General features: G+C 37.3%; 3 protein-coding genes across 5 annotated transcripts; 2 read left to right on the top strand and 1 right to left on the bottom strand.

The window, feature by feature from the left end:
- Nucleotides 1-1155: 1155 nt before the first annotated feature.
- On the top strand, nt 1156-1974 carry LOC138876109 (uncharacterized). Its single transcript, XM_070155005.1, has 3 exons — nt 1156-1383; nt 1450-1758; nt 1822-1974. The coding sequence occupies exons 1-3, from the start codon at nt 1156-1158 to the stop codon at nt 1972-1974; spliced, it is 690 nt and encodes a 229-aa protein (XP_070011106.1).
- A 10146-nt stretch (nt 1975-12120) lies between these two features.
- LOC104236039 (adenine phosphoribosyltransferase 5) lies at nt 12121-16517 on the top strand. The gene is made up of 7 exons (XM_009789881.2): nt 12121-12414; nt 12997-13107; nt 13694-13786; nt 14466-14615; nt 14688-14746; nt 15638-15710; nt 16211-16517. The coding sequence occupies exons 1-6, from the start codon at nt 12324-12326 to the stop codon at nt 15704-15706; spliced, it is 573 nt and encodes a 190-aa protein (XP_009788183.1). The 5' UTR covers nt 12121-12323; the 3' UTR covers nt 15707-15710; nt 16211-16517.
- On the bottom strand, nt 16209-21200 carry LOC104236040 (pentatricopeptide repeat-containing protein At4g21065). Of its 3 annotated transcripts, none has more exons than XM_009789882.2 (2): nt 18883-21200; nt 16209-18793 (listed from the first exon to the last, which is right to left on the bottom strand). In XM_009789882.2, exon 1 carries the CDS (start codon nt 21075-21077, stop codon nt 19296-19298), a length of 1782 nt encoding a protein of 593 aa, XP_009788184.1. In that variant the 5' UTR covers nt 21078-21200; the 3' UTR covers nt 16209-18793; nt 18883-19295. The 3 variants fall into 3 exon arrangements, with proteins under 3 accessions (XP_009788184.1, XP_009788185.1, XP_009788186.1); XM_009789883.2 differs by having other exon boundaries at nt 16209-18457; nt 18532-21200; XM_009789884.2 differs by having other exon boundaries at nt 16209-18167; nt 18270-21200.
- Between the last annotated feature and the right edge of the window lie 1303 nt (nt 21201-22503).

Genomic DNA, 22503 nt, shown 5'->3' on the forward strand with positions numbered 1-22503 from the left:
CGACCGCTTTTCTTTGGGCAGTATTGAACTGTTTTTGCTTTTGCAGCCGCAAGACTACCTCCTGCGCTTGTTGACAATATCCGCGAATGGGTGAACGCCATTCTTCCTCATACGGCGGGAGTTCGCGAATGGTCGTCCTTCTACGAGAAATACGGACGTAAGCCCCTTACTGGTAAGTAGCTTTACCGCAGTCTCTGTTTTTCACTTTGCAATTTGACTTTGTTGCTTATATGGCATTTATCGTTAGCAGGGAGAGTGCGAAGTGCGAGGGCTCCTCCACTTGTATTTCGTCAGCCGACATCCTCCGCTCGGCCCGTATCGAGGCCTGCTGCCCTACCTGTGGCAAGGGCAGCTCAAGTTGAATCTGCGGCCGTAGTCGTGTGCACGGAAACTGTTCCTCAATCCGAGGCTCTGACTTCTTCTATCTGCCCAACGGGGGAGCCTTCCCGTGCTGAGGATGGAGAGGGGCCGTGAAAGAGATGACGAGTGGAGTCCGAAATGGCTCCGTCAGCCATGGTGTTCAGAGGGCGGCATCCCCTTGATGGAGTTTGAGATGGGGAATGATGCTAACCCGTCTGTAGAGGTAGAGCCGGTCGCCGTGACCAACCTATCGATAGAGACTCCGGCCATTATAAGTGACCAACAGACTGCTACGATGGAGAGTCGAAGTCCCAAGGCCGCTACTGTTACTTTGGGCGGGCCTTCATCTTCTGGACCAGGTTGTGCTTCTTCTTCGGCCGCAGAGAGGGAAAAAGGCGTTGTGGTTGATGATTATAAATCGGAGTCTGATCTTGATCCTAATGACGTCAAGATGCTTGAAGAGGGCCTTACTCGTACGGTGGTACATGCGGGAGGCCCGTCCCGTATACTTGAAATCTCATTGGATATTAATCTCCTGGGGGATACAGAAGATCTGGTTCCGCAGTTTGACCTTTTGTGTTCTGCCACCGAGAGTGAGGCTCTCAAGGACGTCTGCGATGTTGATTTGATGCATGAAGTGGCCGCTATGGGCTTGAGGGTAAGTTTCTCCTTTCTTTTTATGTCCTTTTCACTTTGGCGATCCTGGCCTTAACCAATTTTTTCGTTTTTCAGACGTACATGGTGGAGATTGAGAGTGCTCGTAGGGCTGACACTTAGGCTAAGATTTTCCTGATGATGTTGGAGAAGTATCGACACTACCGCAACAAGTGCCGTGAGATGCACGAGCGGCTGAAGGCGAACGCCGATGATCGATCCCTTGGTGAGGAACTAGAGAAGAGGGACCAGGAGTTGATGCAGGCTATTCGCAGGAGTAGCGTGCTCGAGGAGCAACTTCGTGCAAAGGACGAAGAACTTGAGTTGGGTAAAGGGGTTTCCACAGAGTGTGAGCATCTTCAGGCGAAGGTGCGGTCGATGCAGTCCGAGATGGATCAGAATGCCATCAGAGTCAAGGCAATGAGCGCGGAATAGGTGGGAAAGTTAGCCGAACTAGAGAGAAAGGTTTCTGTGTTGGAGAATATCGAGAGTGCTTGGGCGTCGGCTTCAGCGAGGGCGGCGGCTTTAGAGGACACTATCCGTGTCCTTCAATCCGAGCAGGAATCTGAGAGGGCGACAGCGACGCTTAGAGAAGCGAGGTTCGAAGAGTGTATTGGTGACATCGACCGGGAAGCGTCGACTTTAGGGGACCGGGTCGCTGCTCTTGAGGCCGAGAAAGCACAATTGTTGGCCAAGGTCGAATTTGCCTCCGCCGCTGTTCCTCGTCATCTGCACGAGCTCTGGGTACATGCAGAAGTCTAACGGGACATATATAAGAGTTTGTGGGAAGCGGGCAGTATTTCTAAGGCTGCATATGAAGGAGCGCGGGCAAAGGCACGAGAGGCTCGTGTTAATTATGGATATGATCCTACGACGCCGGAGGCCGACGAGGATGTTGATGCTGAAAAGAGACTTCCAGAAGATGGTGATGAGGAGGATGTCGGTGGTTACGCCGAGTGAAAGAATTGTTTATCTTTGTTTGTGTTGTTCTTTTTTTTTTGGTTTGTTGTCCTTTTGTTGTCCTTTTTTCCTTTGGAATTGCCTGGCTTTAGCCGTGTGTAATTTGTGACTATTTGCGTAACTACTTTAAATAAAAAGAAGTTTTCATCGGTGTATGTCTTTTGTACTTCCCTTCCTTTTGCTTTGCATAACTTTGGCGTAAAAATTTGGATTCCTGTATGGTCAATTTCTAATTTTTAGGGAATTTAATCTCAACCGGACTGAGTAGGACTTCGTCGTGTGAGCCTGAACGGAGTTGTTGATCTGCCTACTTGGGCGAAGTCGACAAGTGACTTGTTACTTTGAGCAGATTTGGTCTTGATTGAAAATGAGGTTATATAACATATTCATTATTTTGGACGAAGCCAGTCATAACTTAGGTCGTCTGGGTGGGTCCAAACTACCGTTGGTTCGGGTGAAGTCATTTTTACTTCAGCGATGGCGATTGGCCTTAATAGTGTTATTTCGAACTTTTACCGAAATGTTAACCCATCATTGTTTGATCGAGGTCGAACTCTTCTTTTTGGCGATGGCCCTTGGCCTTAAGGGTGTATTTCGATCTTTTGTCGAAATGTTAACTCGTCATTGTTTGATCGAGGTCGAACTCTTCTCTTTGGCGATGGCCCATGGGCTTAAGGGTGTCATTTCGACCTTTTGTCGAAATGTTAACCCGTCGTTGTTCGATCGAGGTCGAACTCTTTTTTGGTGATGGCCCTTGGCCTTAAGGATGTCATTTTGATCTTTTGTCGAAATGTTAATACATCGTTGTTCGATCGAGGTCGAACTCTTCTCTTTGGCGATGGCCCTTGGCCTTAAGTGTGTCATTTCGATCTTTCGTCGAAATGTTAACCTGTCGTTATTTGATCGAGGTCGAACTTTTTTCTCTGGCGATGGCCCTTGGCCTTAAGGGTTTTATTTCAAACTTTTGCCTTAATTTTAACTCGTAGTTGTTCGATCGAGGTCGAACTCTTTTCTCTGGAAATGGTCCTTGGCCTTAAGGGTGTTATTTCAAACTTTTTCCGAAATGTTAATCCGTCGTTGTTCGATCAAGGTTGAACTCTTCTTTTTGCGATGGCCCTTGACCTTAAGGGTGTCATTTCGATCTTTCGTTGAAATGTTCATCCGTCGTTGTTCAATCGAGGTCGAACTCTTCTTTTTGGCGATGGCCTTGGACTTAAGGGTGTCATTTCGATCTTTCGTCGAAATGTTAACCCGTCGTTGTTCGATCAAGTTCGAACTCTTCTTTTTGGCCATGACCCTTGGTCTTAAGGGTATCATTTCGATCTTTCGTCAAAATGTTAACTCACCGTTGTTCGATCGAGGTCGAACTCTTCTTTTTGGCGATAACCCTTGGCCTTTAGGGTGTCATTTCGATCTTTCGTCGAAATGTTAACCAGTCATTGTTCGATCTAGGTCGAACTCTTCTCTTTGACGATGGCCCTTGGCCTTAAGGGTGTCATTTCAATCTTTCGTCGAAATGTTAACCCGTCGTTGTTCGATCGAGTTTGAACTCTTTTCTCTGGCGATGGCCCATGGCCTTAAGGTTGTCATTCCGATCTTTCGTTGAAATGTTAACACGTTGTTGTTCGATCGAGGTCGAACTCTTCTTTTTGGCGATGGCCCTTGGCCTTAAGGGTGTCATTTCGATCTTTCGTCGAAATGTTAACCCGTCGTTGTTCGATCGAGGTCGAACTCTTCTCTTTGGCGATGACCCTTGGCCTTAAGGGTTTCATTTTGATCTTTCGTCAAAATGTTAACCCGTCGTGAGTCCTAGTTTTTTGGAGAGTCGGTATCCTATGGGGGAGTCCTAGTTTTGCTCAACCTTTGTGCTTTCTGGGTGAGTCCCAGTTCGCTTGGTTTTGTTTACATCAGAGAGTGTAATACCGGAGGGTATAAAATGTTATTGTTTTGCTCTCGTTCGTTTCGTGCATATATTGGAGTTTCCTTATCTAGTCCTTTCGCTTTTCGGTCTGGAGATGTCATTGGCTGGAGGGACGATGAATTATACTTTGAACTTGGGGATGTCCCCCTCATCGACTCGGACCTTAACTCCCCGGGAAAACCCTATTGGGACAACTCCTAGGTGAGGGAGAGAGAGTACAGCTTGATGGACGTCATTTTCTAGAAGTTGGAGTGTTAGGTGGGCAATATTTCGATTATTTTGTAGTAGTTTCCCATTCTCCAGTTGAGATGTTATTTTGCTCGCTCCCCCGCGCGGCGCTTGTGTTCCTGTTTGAGCAAACAATAGAAGGTGAGCCAAAATAACATTTTCCTTACTCCGATCCAATGTGTCGGTGAATGAGGGGTGGATCTATAGCGTTGTTCGCTTTGCCTGACGTTTAAATGGTTGATGGGGTGGTGGTTTCTAAATTCTATGGCCGAATTCAGCTCTCTTTCCCCTTCTTTTTTGTGCCCTAGCTCTGCGTGGGTTGGGCTTGCCTTAGCTTGCTTAAGGACCGCCCGGTGTGTGGGAGAGGAATTTGGTTGTAACTTCTGCTTGTATGCAGCATCATGATCTAGATTAGCACGTGAGGTTTACTTACCGCTCTTTTTGGTGGGTGATTATGTTTCCGATTTTGATCTGTAGGAGACAAGAAAATTTGACTATGAAATCCCCACAGACGGCGCCAAATTGTTTGACCAAAAGATGTCAAAACCTTTCTGATTTAAATAATTAATGATACTAGTGAGGTCAATCTTAGTCAAGCATAATAAATCCCAAATCTGAAAATGAATCGGAAAATAATGAGTAGAATAAAATAAGAGCGAACAATCTTTATTGATATTTGTCATTTCTTCTTACACGAGACAGAGAAGATCATCAATTTTGCATCCTTTTTTTTGGAAGAAAATAGGAGAGAATAGAGAGAGAAAAACAAAAAAAAAAAACCTCTCTTTGAGAGTTCCCCCTATATATAGTCCTGAGACCCTTGTTATTTTCTTTGGCCGATGTACCTTCACGTTGTGATCTTTTTTGTCGTTACTTGAATATTGTTTTTATCTTAATGTACAATGTGGGTGCTTAGACCGAAGTAGATCATGATGTCTCTCGCTATCCCGCCACTTAGGCGGGATCTCGGCTGGGTCGGCTACTGTGGTCAGATTTTGACCTATACAACCTTCTCCCGTCTTCACTTGTATAAAACTACTGGATCTGTTGTTGTTGTAATTAGATTATATACTACTTACTAAATTTTTTAAGATGAGTTTCAAATTTGAAAAAGTATGTAGGTGTTTGTACATAACAATTGTAAAATTCCAAAAAAAGTAAAAAAAAAATCCAGTTAAAATGATATTTGAATGTTAGAGTTGTGTTTGGAGAGGAATACAATTTTGAACTGTTTTTGAATTTTTGTGAGTGATTTGAAGTGAAAATTTTGAAAAACAACCTTTTGAAGTTTTTTAAATTTTCGACAAAATCCATCTTATAGTAAAAATTAAAAATTTCATGACTAAACGATGATTTCGAATATGGCCAAACGGCGCCTAAGTATAAATGGAGAAACCCATTGTTGTAACGTAATATACAGATAGGCATAACACGTAGATGATGTAGATTATTTACTATATTAAAAAATTGCCACGAAATAAAAAGAGTAAAAAGTGAAGTTTTGGGGACCACATCCGAATCCAGAAAAGCTGATCTTGCTTGATTCTCTGCCTGTCTACAGCCGTCAACTTGTCTTAAAAGACCAAATTAACCTTTACCTCGTTTCCCACAAAAAGCAAGCTTACACAGACCCATGCAGACCTACTATTCTGCACTCCTACACACCGTGTTATCCTACGTCCCAATCTATCAAATACTCCTACTCGTTTTGTTTTAGTTTATACTTTATATTTATACTATATGACAAATTGACAAAATTTATCAAAAGTACTTTAAGAATTTGTGATTTTAACACTTCAGTTGTTTAACCTTTAGCGTGATAGGGTATTAAATTATCTCACATTAATTAATTAAAGGAATTGAATTATTGTATTCTCATCTAGTTTTAGACCTTTCTTACTTGGTGAGTTAACTCTTATTGCTAAATTAGATTTAGTGGGCGTTTGGACATAAGAATTGTAAAATTTAAAAAAAAGTGAAATTTTTTTAAAGTGAAAATGATATTTGACAATTAGAGTTTGTGTTTGGACATAAATATAATTTTGGGTTGTTTTTGAAGTTTTGTGAGTGATCTGAGTGAACATTTTGAAAAACAACCTTATGGAGTTTTTCAAATTTTCGAAAAATTCCAAAATGCATTTTCAAGTGAAAATTAAAATTTTTATGACCAAACGCTGATTTTGAAAAAAAGTTCAATTTTTTCGAAAAAAGTGAATTTTTCTTCTTATGTCCAAACTGGCTCTAATTTCCTTGATGGTCACCCAGATTATGGAATTATCCTATCAAAATTATTTTTGTTTTATTTGGGATAATAAAGTCACTTAACTATTACTTTTTGACCCATAAAATAAAAATACCCATTTGGCATGCCATGTCATACATATATAATAAAATTTATTTTTCACAAACAATTCTTTTTCTTTCCTTGCAAACATCAATCTAATTAATATGATATTTTTGTAATGTATTTTGCACTATCTAAAAAGCATTACTGATTAGGTAGAATCTTATAACTTTCGAAACTTAAATTAGATTATCAGACTAAACATATTGATGATATATTTTTGCTATATAATGTCGTAATAAGAAATTTCTAAATTTATTGTTTTATATTTAATTATAAGTTTATGATAATAATACATTTATAGTTTTAAAGACCGTTCATTGAAAATAATCTTTACAATAATATCCTTCACCACTATTTTTCATGTGTTTTATAAAATATCCATCTTCTAATTTAAAAAACAAAATTGATCTTAATTTTCCCGTTCAAATTCAAATTAAATTGAATTTACCTATAAGTAATTATAATTGCATATTTGAAAATAATATATATCTGATAAGACTATCCAAATTTCAAAATAGTACATCATTTTAATGGGACTCTCTAGTGAATCTTATTGTTAAATTTTGTTGTTAAATATTTAGTTTAAATTTAAATTTGATACTTTATCTTTCAATTATCAATTTTTTTATTACAATTCTTATTAGCTTTGTCCTGATTCTTATTAGTTCTGTTCTAATTTGCATGTGTCCTTTTTTTTAAAGTGCCACCTGTTATTCAAAATTATAACCATTTTCTTATAGGTAGATTAAATAGGTATAAGGGACATGAACTGAATGAGTTTTATCATTAAAAATATGGCATGGCATGCCAAATGAGTATTTTTTTAATTTATTGTTTGAGTAAAAAAGTAATAGTCGGATGATTTTATTGTTTCAAACCAACGAAAGTAATTTTGATAGGATATTTCTATAAGTTGGGTGACTATCCAAGGAATTGACTCCAGAAAAACATGATCTGAGGACAAATGTAAAGTTATTTTTGTGTGACATATATGTTATATATGTGAATAGTGAAGCCAGTCATTTAAACTTATACGAGGGTAGGTTGTCTATATCACATACCAGTTTTATCCCGAATCTTATATGAATACGAAATACATCGTGCACCGAACTGCCGCAAAATTAGACCCGGAGATTCATTTTTGAAAACTAAAATGACATTGGACGGTGTGGATAGTGTTAAAGCAAAAATACTCAACATTTTTTTATTGCGGGGGTTGCGAAGTATAGAATTATAGTTCTAGACTAGAAATTAATGAAAGAAATAAAGCAGACATTAAATGGCAAGTAATCTATAGAAGGCAGATTTTGGTGGACATTAAACACAGTCACTCTCATACTCATTGCAGACTCAATGCGCTCAGCTCCAGATTCCTTTTTTTTTTTTTTCTTTTCAAAATCATGGTTTTAATTTAAACAGATAAAACTGCATTTTTTTCTATCTCCAACCTTGCCTCATCCCCCATAATGGGAGAAATGTTTGGGGGAATTTAGCTCCAACCCTCCCTCATTTTTGTCCCCATAATGGAGGATGAATAATGTTCCCTCAAATATTTATTATTTATTATTTAATCTTTTAATTTATCTCTTTATATATACCTAATTATGTTTATGTAATGTCTTTATTTTATTAATATTATATCTTAACTTTGGTGTATAATTTTGATAAATTAGTTTTCGTGCATTTATTATTTTTATGTAGAAATGACAGTAGATAAAAATCAACGATTTCAAGAATTTTTATTTCGACATAGAAGAATTAAGGACAAAAATGCTCATTTTGCACTTCGTAATGCATTAATAGATCATTTATGGGAGAATACTAGAAGTTGAAGTTGAATATTTATCTAGTATTTCGAATGAATTTTATCGTTATGTAATATATATTTAATTAATCTTGTATCGCAATGATTTCACTTTTATTTGAATTATTAGTTAATCTATAATAATTCTTACAAATAAAATTTTATGGAATTGTTTTAATTATGGAAATTACAAATTAATAAAAATAAAAGATGGAACTTGTTTAATGGAAATTAAAAAATGAAATTGAAATGAAAGATAATAATATAATATAAAAGAATTAGAAGAATATAAAAAAGTTTGGGGAAAAAAATGGGGGAATGGTTGGAGTAAGTTATCCCAAAATGGAGAAATCCCCATTTTTGAGATAAAAAATGAGGTAAAGGTTGGAGATGCCCTAATTTAGATTTCTAATAATTTATTCTCTATTTATTATTATCAACCATTCACGTTGATTATGTTAACTCATAGACCATAGTCCTCGTATTATGTCTACCTCACATAACTGACTCCTTAATTACGATCCATACCATAATGTATGTTTGTCTCCTAATTCCCAACTTGAATGATTTAGTGAATTCAGTTTGTCTCAACTCTCAAATACTCACTCGTTCTCAAGTATTTATTTTAAAATTTACCCTTAGCATTTTCAAAAGTCTTTAGAAGTGATTTGGAAATGAATAATTAATAATAAGGGTGAAATATAAAAGAAAAAATTGTCTTTATCTTGATTTAGTATAGTGTACACCGAAAGTGAAAATGTATTTTAGTGGACGTTTGGACATAAGAATTGTAAAATTTGGAAAAAAATAATTTTTTTAAGTGAAAATAATATTTGAAAATTAGAGTTGTGTTTGGACACGAATATAATTTTGGGTTGTTTTTTGAATTTTTGTGAGTGATCTAAGTAAAAATTTCGAAAAATAACTTTTTGAAGTTTATCAAATTTTCGAAAAATTTCAAAATTCATCTTCAAAGTGAAAATTGAAAAATTACGGCCAAACACAGGTTCCGAAAAAAAGTAAAAAAAAAAATCGAAAAAAGTGAATTTTTTTCTATGGCCAAACGAGTTCTTAGTATAGTGGACAACTAAAAGTGAGCGGAGGGAATAGTAATCCTTCCAACCATTTTGTACGACGCACTTTATTATTGATATTTTCTTAAAAAATTGTGCATTTAAATACCTAGAATTTTTTTGTCCTAATAATTTAATATTGTCTTTAATAATAGTAGTATTTAAAAGAGTGTGATGCTTAGAAGATAAAAAATAGCATAACTATTTAAACAAATCATTTTAACTTTAAATATAACTATTGAAACAAATACTAGTACACCATTTTTCTAACAAAATAATGTGTAAAAACTATATTTCCAATAAATTTCTTTAAACACATTTCTGAAAAAACTGGTCAACCCGCGTCCTAGTAACTCAAACATGCTCAGATGTCAGAAGTTTCCTGAGAATGAGTGACATTTCTTTCTAGGATTAATTTAAACACAATATATTGATAAATTGTGTAAAAAGTTGTGCATAGTATTTCTTTTTAACCTGATGATCTTTCTTTTCCATGTATCTTGCTACTTTGGTCCAGCTTTTTTGTGTCAGTCTTGGGAGTCCTCTGTTTTGTTTTGGCCAACACAAATCAACAATATTATAATAACCATTCAATTTAATTTCTACTATACTAATATTATAAAAAAATTCCTACAATTAATAGTTTAATCCATTATAACTAGGAAGTTAATATTTTTATTCTTTACCTGGTTTTCAGTTGATTTTTATCGTAAAAATTACCTATAATATATTTATACTAAGTAATTTAATCATATAAATATTTTTTACGCTTTCGATATATAAACGTTAAACATTTTGTTATGGATTATTTATCCCACCTTCTATATGGAATAATTAATTCCAATATTTTAGCATAAAATTTATCCGACTATTAGCTAGTACCATAATCTAACATAAGATAAATATAATCTTATATTCTATCTCGTGATTAGTATATCATTATCCTGGTGACCAAACAACGACCCTCAGGAGTTGTCCGATTTTAGGAATAAGAAAATAAATCAAGAATAAAATATGAGAATATTCTATCGCATGCTATGTGGAATAATAATACTGGAATTAGCTAATCTCTTGATAAAATAATGAAATGACAAATATGTCCTTCAAAACCTCCTCTCCCAAAATTCTTTAAAAATGCCAAGGTTTATTATAAAATGCTATTTGTACATCATGCCCTTTTACAATTTTGAATTTAAGAAAATGTCCTTTTCAGATCTCTTATCTGTAAAACTAAATCTCTCATGTGTAAAAAAAGAAGTAGGGTCATAAAACTAAAAACAAGTATGTACAACAACAACAACGACCCAGTGAAATCCCACTAGTGGGGTCTGAGGAAGGTAGTGTGTACGCAGACCTTACCCCTACCCCGAAGGAGTAGAGAGGTTGTTTCCGAAAGACCCTCGGCTCAAGAAGACAAAAAGGCAAAAGAAGATAATATTAGTAACACCACAAATATAATATGAAAAAAATACGAAAAATAGGAACAACATGAAATTAAGAAAAATGATACAAAGAAAAAGCAAACTAGTATTCCTACCAAACTAGTCACCCAAAGTTATGGCACAAGACAAGACTCAACTACCTTATAACCTGCAACCCTAATACTCGACCTCCATATGTTCCTATCAAGTGTCATGTCCTCGAAAATCTGAAGACTCGCGATATCCTGCCTAATCACCTTCCCCCAATACTTCTTAGGCTGTCCCCTACCTCTTTTCGTGCCCTCCACAACCAGCCGTTCGCACCTCCCTAGCGGAGCATCTGGGCTTCTCCTCTAAACATGCCCCAACCATCCGAGCCTTGCTTCCCGCATCTTGTCATCAATGGAAGCCACGCACACCTTCTCCCGAATATCATCATTCCTAATCTTATCCATCCTAATATGCCCGCACATCCACCTCAACATCCTCATTTCTGCTACCTTCATCTTTCGGGTATGTGATTTCTTAACCGGCCAACACTCAGCCCCATGCATCATGGCCGGCCTAACCACCGCTTTATAGAACTTACCTTTGAGTATCAGTGACACTCTCTTGTCACACGATACTCCAGATGCTAACCTCCACTTCATCCATCTACCCAATACAATATGTAACATCCTCGTCGATCTCCCTTCCCCCCTGGATAACCGACCCAAGGTACTTGAAGCTGTCTTTACTCGGGATGACCTGTGATTCAAGCCTCACATCCATGCCCACTTCCCTCTGCTCAGCGCTGAACTTACACTCTAGGTATTCCATCTGTGTCCTGCTAAGCTTGAAACCCTTAGATTCAAGAGCTTGTCTCTAAACCTCCAACCTCTCGTTAACACCGGTTCGCGACTCATCAATCAAAACTATGTCATCAGCGAATAACATGCACCATGGCACATCCCCTTGAATGTGATGTGTTAACGTGTCCATCACCAGGGCGAATAGGAACGGACTGAGCGCAGAACCTTGGTGTAACCCCATAACAACCGGAAAAAATTCTCAGAGTCGCCTCCTACTGTCCTAACCCGAGTCTTTGTCCCATCATACATATAGAGAGATTTGACTGTATATCTCACAACAACAACAACAATCCAATAAATCCCACAAGTAAGGTCTGGGAAGGATAGAATGTACGCAGCCTTACCCGTATTTAACCACTTGTGTGTGATGCACACCACCAAATATAGAAAGAGAGAGAGAAAAAGAAGAGAGAAAGATTTAATCCTTTTATTATTATTATTATTATTATGTTACTTTGAGAGGGAAAAGAAATGCAATTTAAGAACCAACTACTCTATTCTTGTTGGAAGTAACAAAGTGAAGAGCATACCAAACCAAACCTTCCTAAAAGACATTGAAGAGTGAGAAAGTACACTGCTTCTCCTGACTATTAAACAAACTTCAGATCAATTCCCTCCTCTTCCTCTAGTCTTATATATACAGAGAGAAACACAGACCAATTAATTTCTCACATAGAAAAATAATAATCAAGAATTTCAAGAAGATGTTTGCTGCTGAAAATGGACTCAAAGGAGATTCTAGGCTTCAGGGCATTTCTGAAGCCATTAGAGTTGTTCCTGATTTCCCTAAACCAGGTAGTTTTCATTTTTCTACCTGCATTTTGACCCCTTTTTCTTTTCATGGGAAAGGAAGAGGAGCATCGTAGCTACGTCAAAATTGTCTAGTCTATAAGTCACGGGTTATCTCCGTCCGTGGGGGAGCGCCACATGTCTTGCTACTGGGGCTAAAATTATCTTTGTATGGTTTATAAGTCGCAGGTTATACCCGTAGTCAGCGGGGGAGCCACAGGTCTTGCTACTGAGGTTAAAATTGTCTCGATATGATCTATAAGTCACGGGTTATCCCGTCAGTCGGGGAGCCACAGGTCTCGCTACTGGTTCTATGCGTTCGGTAGAACCCTGCAGCTCAAAGTCCTGTATTTATCTTAAAAAATTTAATTAATATGTAAAAAAATCTATCCCGAACCCAGTAACTTATCGTGTTCTAGATTCTGGAACCCATATACTCAACATTGGCTCCGTCTCTGAAGCCGCCACTAATGTAAGCATTACATCACATACACTCGAGGTGCGGTCCTTCCTTGGACCTTCGAACCCTGTGTAAGTGCGGGATGCATGTCTTTTTTTTTTAATACTATTTTTTCCTTGTTTTTGCAGGAATAATGTTTCAGGATATTACAACTTTGTTGTTGAATCATAAGGTATTTAAAGACACAGTGGACATATTTGTTGATAGGTACAAAGAAATGGACATCTCTGTTGTTGCTGGTAAATCTCTTCTTTCACTTTTTAACTATTAGAATTTGTATCTGTTTTTTCCTGTGTATGCAAAGGAAATATTTTTTCTTTCACTGTATTAATTTCACTGAAAAATTTCAGGTTATTTCTCCTTGTTTTTGGTCCTTTTTTATTAATCATTGAAGATTAGGTCATTATTCCACATTAAAATACAGAATCTTTTTTTAAGGAAATTTCACCCACATTTGATATGTTTGGTGTGGAATACATTTTTTAAAGCATAAATTACTTGTGTTGGATTAATTTGGAAGCTGTATTGAAGTGTATTTAAGCACCTGCCTAATTTTTTATATGGCAAAATGCAATTATCTTTGAGTGTAATGACCAAGTAATTTTGGATTTTTCCTGAGTTCTAAAATATTTTATTCAATGAGAGAGACAGTTAATTGTTTTTTTTTGGTGATACAGTGCATTTGGTCAGAATTATTTAATTGTAGTATGATAGTGTTTTCCATAATGTTAGGATATCAGGAAAAATTGTTCTTCACCCTTACTAATTTGCAAACTTTTTAATTTCTTTTCCTCATTTTTCATTAATGGCCAAATTACTTGATAGGAATTGAAGCTAGAGGGTTCATGTTTGGTCCATCTGTAGCTCTAGCCATTGGTGCAAAGTTTGTTCCTTTACGCAAGCCAGGAAAATTGCCAGGTATTCTTAGATTGATTTTCTAAATATTCATTAGAAATTAGAACTTCTTTTCATTATGAGGAGCACTTAATTATCAGTAATGCATCTCATTTTTCTGGTGGAAATGTTGTGAAAATTTCATGTTAATGTTAGAATTTCGCTCTCGGATCCATCTTAACTATCAAAGTCAGAGTCAGTATCTTGTGATTCATCTTTTGTTCGTCAGATGAGAAGATTTATCAAAGAGAACAGGATAAGAAATGGATCAACTTAAGTAGTTGATTAAAAAAGGGTAGTCCAATGCATTAAGCTTCCGCTATGCGTGGGATACAGGGAAGGGCCGGACCACAAGGGTCTATCATACACAGTCTTACCTTGCATTTGTGCAAGAGGCTATTTCCATGCTTCGAACCCATGACAGTTACTTTACCAGTTACGCCAAGGCTCCCCGAAGTAGTTGATTAAACAAACTAATTTCATGTAGGATTGTCGCTGACCGTATATTTAATATCATGCATAATATCTTTTACATGCTATTGGGCTCTGCTTCCATGCTGCCCATTCCATCTTGGAGTATGGTCCAGATATGGAAACCATCCTTAGAAGATTGCTTTAAAGGTTGGTCTTGAAAAGGAAACCTTATTAATGCTTGACTACTATTTTTGGAAAGTCTTATCTCAACATTGACAACACTGGACAGGTAAGGTAATTGCAGAATCATATGAACTGGAGTATGGGAAAGATTGTTTGGAGATGCATGTTGGAGCTGTACAGCAAGGGGACAAAGCAGTCATACTTGACGATTTGGTAGCTACCGGTGGAACGCTCTCTGCTGCAATTAAACTTCTAGGTAATTTCTGTGATTCTCATGGTTCCTTCGTTCTTGGGCTCGGCTAATGATGTTTTCTATGCTACAATGTAGAACGGATGGGGGCTGAAGTGGTTGAATGTGGTTGCGTTATCGGAGTGCCAGAGGTCAAGGTAGTGCTTGTTTATCATTCTCTTTGACTTTGCTTTGTTTATTTAAAATTCTCATATTTTTAGGACTTGAAACAAGTTGTTAATCAATGCAAACCTTTGTTGAAGGAAAGTAACTGTTTTTAGGCTTTCGTGTGTTTTTTATGAATTTTGCTACAAGTTACATAAAAATGATAGAAAAAAGTCCAAAAGAACTACTAAAAGTAGGGCCCCCGGGGTTAGCTCAGATGGCAAAGGTTGAGGGACTTGTGTTTTAGGTCACATGTTCGAGCGTGCCCCAAGCGAACTAACTTTGGTATTTAAGTGAAGGGTAGAGGGGCGAGCCCATCATCCCTGAGTTTCAAAGGCTGCATTTGGTTCAAACAGTTGGCTCCAGGCGGATTTCCTTGGTCTTTATTTTATTTTTTTTATACTGAAAGTGGGTCTTATTTTTTTATTTATAAGTCTCATTTTGTTGGCATTTGTTCTTTCAGTTTTTTATGATTGAAAAGAAAATAAATATCCTTACCGGTTTCCTTGGCATGCAATAGTTATTGCCTACAGGAACTAGATCTCATCTGCAAATCTCATAAATACTACATCTGCCCTACTGCTGTTCAAATTTAACTCTTGAGATGCTCTAACTAGACAAGCTCAGTTTACTTCTTCTCTTTTTCTGTAACGGAATTTAGGATATTTAGTAATTGGAGATACTTATTCCTTGGCAAATATAAGCTCACTCATTTATTTTCTATAAGTGTTTTTTATCACTTCATTTTTATTGGAACAAGCATGATCAGGGTACTAGTTAATTTTATACAGTCTGAGCTCTGAATCATCTGCTTTGTGCAGCACAATTTGCAAGTTATTTCTTTATTTCTTTTTTTTTTCCGTCTGATTTTCTCTGCGTTGCAGGGTCAAAGCAGGCTAAAGGGAAAGCCTCTCTATATTCTTGTGGAACCGCGGGAACTAGAAGATTTTTAATGAGGTACACCTTGTCATTTTCTTCATAGATTCAGTTTAAGAAACAGATTATAGTTCCTAGCTATATTGTAATTTGCATAGAAGTAGATATAAATGTTCGCTGAAACACTTGGTTTTCTTGTTCCCCTTGTTCTTTTCGCCATGTTATCACTTGTCTGCCTATTTTGATTCTTATTTTGACAGGTTAGTTCTTTACTATTAATCAGAGAATATGATAAAAAATCATTTTGCATTGACTGATTTATTGAAGTTAACTATGAAGAAGCTTATCCACGCCTGGGTTAAATGATAAAAATGACACGGGAATGTATATCAATTAACGATGGTTGTGATAACAATATATGTAAAAAAACATGTCCCGTACTTATTGAAGTGGTATAAACATCAGGTGCAGATAAGTTTTTTCTGCTAACTATTGCCATTGGTGATTCAAATTGTTTGTATTCGTCGCTATTTCAATCAAAATCAAGATTCATGATTTATAGTCTTTTGTTCTATTTGCAGTTATGTGAATCTTTAGGTTGATTTCTGTCAAGAAGAGATGATGCCGATGATAAAATTCACAGCTATTTGGTTGACCAATGCTCAAATTTTGGTTTCCATTTATCATTTATTGGCCATTTCTTCTTTTTTTTTTTTCTTTTTTTTTTTCATATGGTTCTTTCAGTTTCATGATTAGTTGAATTTCATTGTTTGATATTTTCTTGTAAAAGCTGACTGAAAATGTGCCATGACAGAAGCTGGGTTTGACCATTCGCTCTTCTATCTAATTTACTTAATGCGATTCATTTAAAAAAAGTATTTTACCATATTTTAATATTTTTGTTCAATTAAAAATTAGTTCTAGCATTCGTTGTTTGGTGTTGACTGTTTAGATTGTTTTCCTACATGATTCTGATTTCTTCATCGTTATATGAAATTTAGTGGACAATTATGGTTAATTGCAAAACGATAGCAGAATCGTTCGGCACACCAATTAAATCTTCTTTAAGTTGTGTGCATCGACAAACAAAGGTTTTTATATTTATCAACAGGTAACTTTTATAACAAGCTGGCCAAATTGTAATGATAAATAAATAAAAAGAAGTCGGCATAATTGCAGATGACTTTCTCCCTCTAGATTTAATTCGAGATAAAGTTGCTAAATAGACTACCATGAAGTCTGAATTGTCATACCTTGCTGTATCTATATTCTTTCTTATTTTCTAAATTAAAGGTAAGTGGAATAAAAATTACAAAGTTCAAATTAAAAAATACGACAACTTGTGAGGATACTGATATTGTAGAATTCTTGGGCACTTCCACCACCCAAGGGAAGTTTCCCTCTTTAGGCTATACTCATATAAGGCAATAAATTATGGGTAATTGAGATCAGAAGATGGATTTGAGCAGTTGTAGCTAACTGATGATCTTGCAATGGTTTCATGGAGCATAGAAGATTCACACAGTCATGAGAAGTAGCATCATATATTAATAATCCTGGATCCACAGCACGATTCGAATCAACATGTCCTGCTCCGATGCCTAATGGCGTTGCTAGGCTATTGTTGCCGCATCAACAATGGGGGTTTGAAGTACTGCCTAAATGGTTCACACCTTCATGGTGGTCATCATAACACACCTAATAGCTGATGGACTCCAATCTGATTGCACAACTTTTGGCATGGCAGCAATTCCAGTAGCATGAGGAGAGGACATGGATACGCCTGATTGAAGAAAGGACTCATATTCTAATTCTATGCTGGTACAGTTGCCAGTTGTACATACAGTAGAAGGCCAGGCTCCTAAGATTAACATGCCTGGTACCATTCTCGCTGCAGCAGAAACTAAGACCCCCTTCAGCATGGCACCAAAAGAGGCAATTGCTATAGAATCTTTTCATATTATGGAGTAAATCAGTACCTAACCAAAATGGATATTCTGTCAACACCATCTGCAACAGCCTGATCCATACCAGCAAGATAATTCGAAGTATAGCTTCCTTCTGTCCAGGTCACCTCGTAAACAGCCAGCATAGCATGTGGAGCAACTCCGCATGCTGTTGCTTTGGCATATCCATAGTACGGAGCAGATTGAGCATAGTTTCCAGCAGCAATGGAGGCTAGATGTGTGCCATGACTGGAATTATCCCTGGCAGAATTAATGGAAATGTTCACACTAGGATTAGCTGCCACATTGATTGAAATAAATAGCCCCAACGAGTTTCCTGTTGCACATCAAAGAATTGAATTCCGTCCCCTCACAATAAATTCCTTCCACCTTTTTGGGATTTCAGGTGTATCATCATCTGTAAAGCTAGCATAATCTGGCCAGAAGACGGGTTGAGCTTCAAGAACCATAGGAATATAGGAGCTTTCAGCAGAATGTTGGCTAGCGAAAAGAGGATCAGCAATTTTGATGGAATCAATGATGGAGCAATGCTACTTGGAGAACTCAAAGTGGACAATGTAATTGGTTCTCTCTGCAACACAGAAAAGAGGAGCAAACAGAAATCATCAAAATAAAAAACCAAGAAATTTTGCCCACCCCATGAATGATCTCTGTCTGGTTTCTAGAGCTATACCGCCATTAGTCAAACATGCATCATGCATCAACAATCAACTGAAGCTTTGTATTGAGCCATAGTTTCCAGATCATATTCCATGGCCATTGTGCAGAGCTAGATTCACCCTCATTAAGTACTCTATAGTATGGGTTGACTGTGACGGGAATACTGCTGGTCCATTCATGAGATTCCTAAAATGTGTTGATCTGCCCAACTCCAGAATTAGTTGATCCATGCTAGTTACTTCCAAGTCAAAGTAGTTTTTTCTAAAATCACATACCATTCACTTCCTGATCCACAATAGGCAATAGTTGCTTTAACTTCTTCCACAAAGCAAAAAAGATCTGGATATTTCAGCTTCAGGGGTCTGTGTTCCGACCTTGTGGCTTGCTGTTGTGGGAGCATGTGGGGCCTCAAAGACACTAAAAAGATATTTCTTTATTTTGTGCACAAAATTTGAGGATCCATGTAGGTAACTGGCAACTTGAAGTGGAATGTGTATCAACAGGTTTTTGAAGAACTATCAGATACTTGATTTATACCTTCAGCAAGGTGGAACATGAGCTGTCAACTGGGTATTAACATCTTAAATATAGCAGATTATGCAGGAATAATGAGTATGTAATCTTACCAGCTGAAATGAAAGTGCAATCACCTGAAGTTATTAAAGGGTTTGGGGAAACTGAAGGACTTATTCATCAGATTGAATCCCTTTTGCTTAGGGTCAGGTACCTCGCTTTTTGTTATTACAAAAGTAGCTACTCCTCTCAAGACTTGTATAGACACCGAGGATGATCCTCTTAAAATGATACATACAACACTGTAGAAGGGGTTGAGGAATATTTCTTCCACAGAAAGCATAGAGTTGCATTAATTGTTTTCAAACTGCCCATCAAGCAACGGACCAGATATTTGCGTCTTTTTTCCGGTAACTTTTCCTTGAGCAGAATGCAGTAGTTTTCATCGATTTTGATATTTTCAAAAGGCCACGTTCTGATTTCAGCAACTTATGCAAAGTTCCAGTTCCAATCCCACAATTACGTTTTACCAATAATCTTTACAAGAGCAAGATCCATTGTTGAAGTGGTGAAACCGGCTACGATCTCTAACAACTATCTCGCGATCATAGACCTTCGATATTAGTTTTATGGCAAGGTGGCAATCAGCACAGACCCTTAAGTTCTTCACAATTCTAATAGAGGTCCCAGGTGGTGTACTGATCAACATAAATGCAATTGCAATTTTTTCACTATGGTACGCCAAAGCAGTCTCTTTCTCCTCTTCTTCTATGTCAGCAAGCACATTGGATGTATGAGGGACATAACCTTCCAATCTCAACAATCTAGTCATTTCCGCAAGCATAGCATATATAGCCTCAGTTTTAGGATGGGTTCTATCTCCCATAACAAATTCATGCACACGATTACCCAACTCAACGAGACTATGCCCGGGGACTTTCTTTACCCCTTCTTTAAGCATAGTTCTCCTAAGTTTATGCACATCTGACCATCGCCTTTCGGCTGCATAAAGGTTCGAAAGGAGCACATAATCTCCAGAATGTTTAGGTTCTAACAGCTTAAGGTGATTTCTGGTCATCTCCGCTAGAGCTAAATGACCATGTATTGAGCAGGCACCGAGTAATGTTCGCCAAATCACCGCATTGGGTTGCAATGGCATGTCTGTAATATACTTGTACGCCTTTTCCACTAAACCAGCCCTTCCTAATAAATCAACCATGCAGCCATAGTGTTCAATTTTCGGCTTAATTCCAAACTCCTTTTGCATCCTTTCAAAGTAAGCAAAGCCTTTGTCCACCAAACCACAATGGCTACAGGCATATAACACCCCAACAAATGTGATCTCAGTAGGAACAAATCCTTTTCTTTCCATTTCCTTGAAAAGCTCAAGTGCTCTCTCACCAAACCCGTTAACAGCCAAACCTACAATCAAAGAGGTCCAAGAAACTACACTATCCTCCTCCAACTCATCAAAAATTTGCTCTGCCTCTTTTACATTCCCACATTTAGCATAAAGATCCAAAAGGGCATTTGCAGCATGCAAATTCTTATCCAAACCCACCTTCAACATAAACACATGCGCCCTTCTACCCAAAGCTAAAGCACCAAGCTCAGCAGAAGCAGTCAACAAACTAACCAAAGTAAACCCATCAGGCTTAACACCCTCAAAAGCCATTCTCCTATAAAGGGTCAACGTTTCATTAGGTCGACTATTCAAAGCATACCCATTAATCACTGAATTCCACGCCACAAGATTCTTGTCAGACATTTCCTCAAACACCTTATGTGCATTCTCTGCTTGACCAATAGCTCCATAAAAATGAACCAAAGAATTCTGAACAAACACCAACGATTCAAACCCATTTCTAATCGTAACGCAATGCACTTTTTCTCCTTCCCTAACATCAATCACTTTCGCAATAGCTTTTAACACAAAAGGGTATGTATGTGTATCAGGTGCAACAGAATTCACACACATTTCATTGTGTATTTCAATAGCTGGATACGGGTTTTCACTCTCAGCATAACCTCTAATCATTGTATTCCAAGTAAAGATATTTGGAAATTGAATTTGATAAAAGATTTTCTGGGCGTAACGCATTGGACCTGAAAGGGAAACTAGAGAGAAAATCAAGTACTTGCCCATTTCTGGGCTTGACAAAGGGATGCCACGTCTGATGGAAAATGCATGTACTTGCTTGAATTTGTAAGTTGAAGAGGCACATGAAAGCAAAAGGGCAATGCATTTTTTCAGAATGTATGGTTTTGTGCTCTCTCCACTGATGTTATGTGATTGCATGTCATTCATATTTTGAGGGAGAGCCGGTATGGTGGGGCAAAATATTTGTCTATATATAATGGTAACAATTTTCAAATTTAACCTCGTATAATGTATTTTCAAGTACCTTGTCCTTGTTACTGGTTATTAATATTGCTATTTTCATCTGGTTCTTAGGTTGCTAGTACCATACGATTCCAGAGCCGAGTTATAACAAAACCCAAGTTCCACATCCTAGTTGGCTAAAAAAAGGGTTAAAATACTAGGTTGCTCGACCCTTAAATATATTTCTGAGTCGTCTTGGTTCTCTAAGTTTTCCAAGAATGAGCACTTTGATCTGTGTTACATACTTAACAAACTCTAACTATTAAATTTAATAAAAATTGTAAACAAAATGAAATATTCTATCAAGTTTGAGGGGTTGTCGATGTATTTGGCCTATATAAATTGTTGGAATTGATGCCGATTAAATGGTCTCTTGAGCCGAAAGTCTATCGGAAACATACTCTCTACCTTTAAGGTAGTGATAAAATTTGCGTACACACTAGCCTCCCCAAATTCCATTTGTAGGATTACACTAGATTTTTTTTGTTATTGTTGTCGTTGTTGATGCTAATTAAATGATTATCTCTGTTGATACACAGAGTCAACAAGGTGAATCTATTTTCAAACCATGTTGCTATATCCGTAATGGTCGCAATGCAGTATGGTTTGTGCTCTATTTGTTATTAGTTGGTGTTGGTTCTATCACATGCACTAGCTAGCATGTTGTATACGGTCGAAATCGGGCTCATCTATGATAGATCGGGATTGAAATGTTCCAATTTTTATTTTTTACTTTTTTTTTTGAAATGGAAATACCTAACTAACCTAAATAATAAGAACTTCCCCATTGAAGATCGACCCTGGGTTCCATCGAACCACGGTACGAGGTGAGAACACCCGCCTTCGAGATCATCGAGTTCATGACCCCGGAATCGACCCCGACTCCGAATGAGCTCGAGGAAACATTGTCGGACCAAATATCGGAAGGCCAAAATATCCGTAACCGGTCGGATATCACGGCAGGAATCTCGGCATGTATTAATGAGAAACCGGTTAATTAGCAAAGCATGAGATTTTTTTACCTTTTATAGAGTTGTACCTAAAGTAGGACTCCCCGACTATATAAAGAGGGTCTGATTAGTTGTAAAGACATCGTAACACGCATCCCAAAGCAATATACTTTTATTTTCTCTCTAAAAGTTCTTATTCAATTGTGTTTTTATTCTGATCAAAGTGCATTCTCTTCAAGGGTGTTTCACTCTCCAAGGCTATTATCGCTCGATTCGTGTGATTCGAATTCACTTTATCGCACTTTATTTCAATTGTAATTCAATATATCGCTTTGTGTCAATTTAATCCACGTATCCTTAAAATCACTTATAAATTCAATTGTTATCCGATTTTGCGGATA

This window comes from Nicotiana sylvestris, chromosome 8 (assembly GCF_000393655.2).
Source record: "Nicotiana sylvestris chromosome 8, ASM39365v2, whole genome shotgun sequence".
Taxonomy (NCBI): Eukaryota; Viridiplantae; Streptophyta; class Magnoliopsida; order Solanales; family Solanaceae; genus Nicotiana; species Nicotiana sylvestris.

Coding starts and splice junctions, on each gene's coding strand:
- LOC138876109 (XM_070155005.1), top strand. CDS start 1,156: ATGTTGGAGAAGTATCGACACTACCGCAACAAGTGCCGTGAGATGCAC. Junction 1,384..1,449: donor GTGAGCATCTTCAGGCGAAG/GTGCGGTCGATG, acceptor AGCGCGGAATAG/GTGGGAAAGTTAGCCGAACT. Junction 1,759..1,821: donor GTCATCTGCACGAGCTCTGG/GTACATGCAGAA, acceptor AGTATTTCTAAG/GCTGCATATGAAGGAGCGCG.
- LOC104236040 (XM_009789882.2), bottom strand. CDS start 21,077: ATGAATGACATGCAATCACATAACATCAGTGGAGAGAGCACAAAACCA.
- LOC104236039 (XM_009789881.2), top strand. CDS start 12,324: ATGTTTGCTGCTGAAAATGGACTCAAAGGAGATTCTAGGCTTCAGGGC. Junction 13,108..13,693: donor GGACATCTCTGTTGTTGCTG/GTAAATCTCTTC, acceptor ATTACTTGATAG/GAATTGAAGCTAGAGGGTTC. Junction 14,616..14,687: donor TGCTGCAATTAAACTTCTAG/GTAATTTCTGTG, acceptor GCTACAATGTAG/AACGGATGGGGGCTGAAGTG.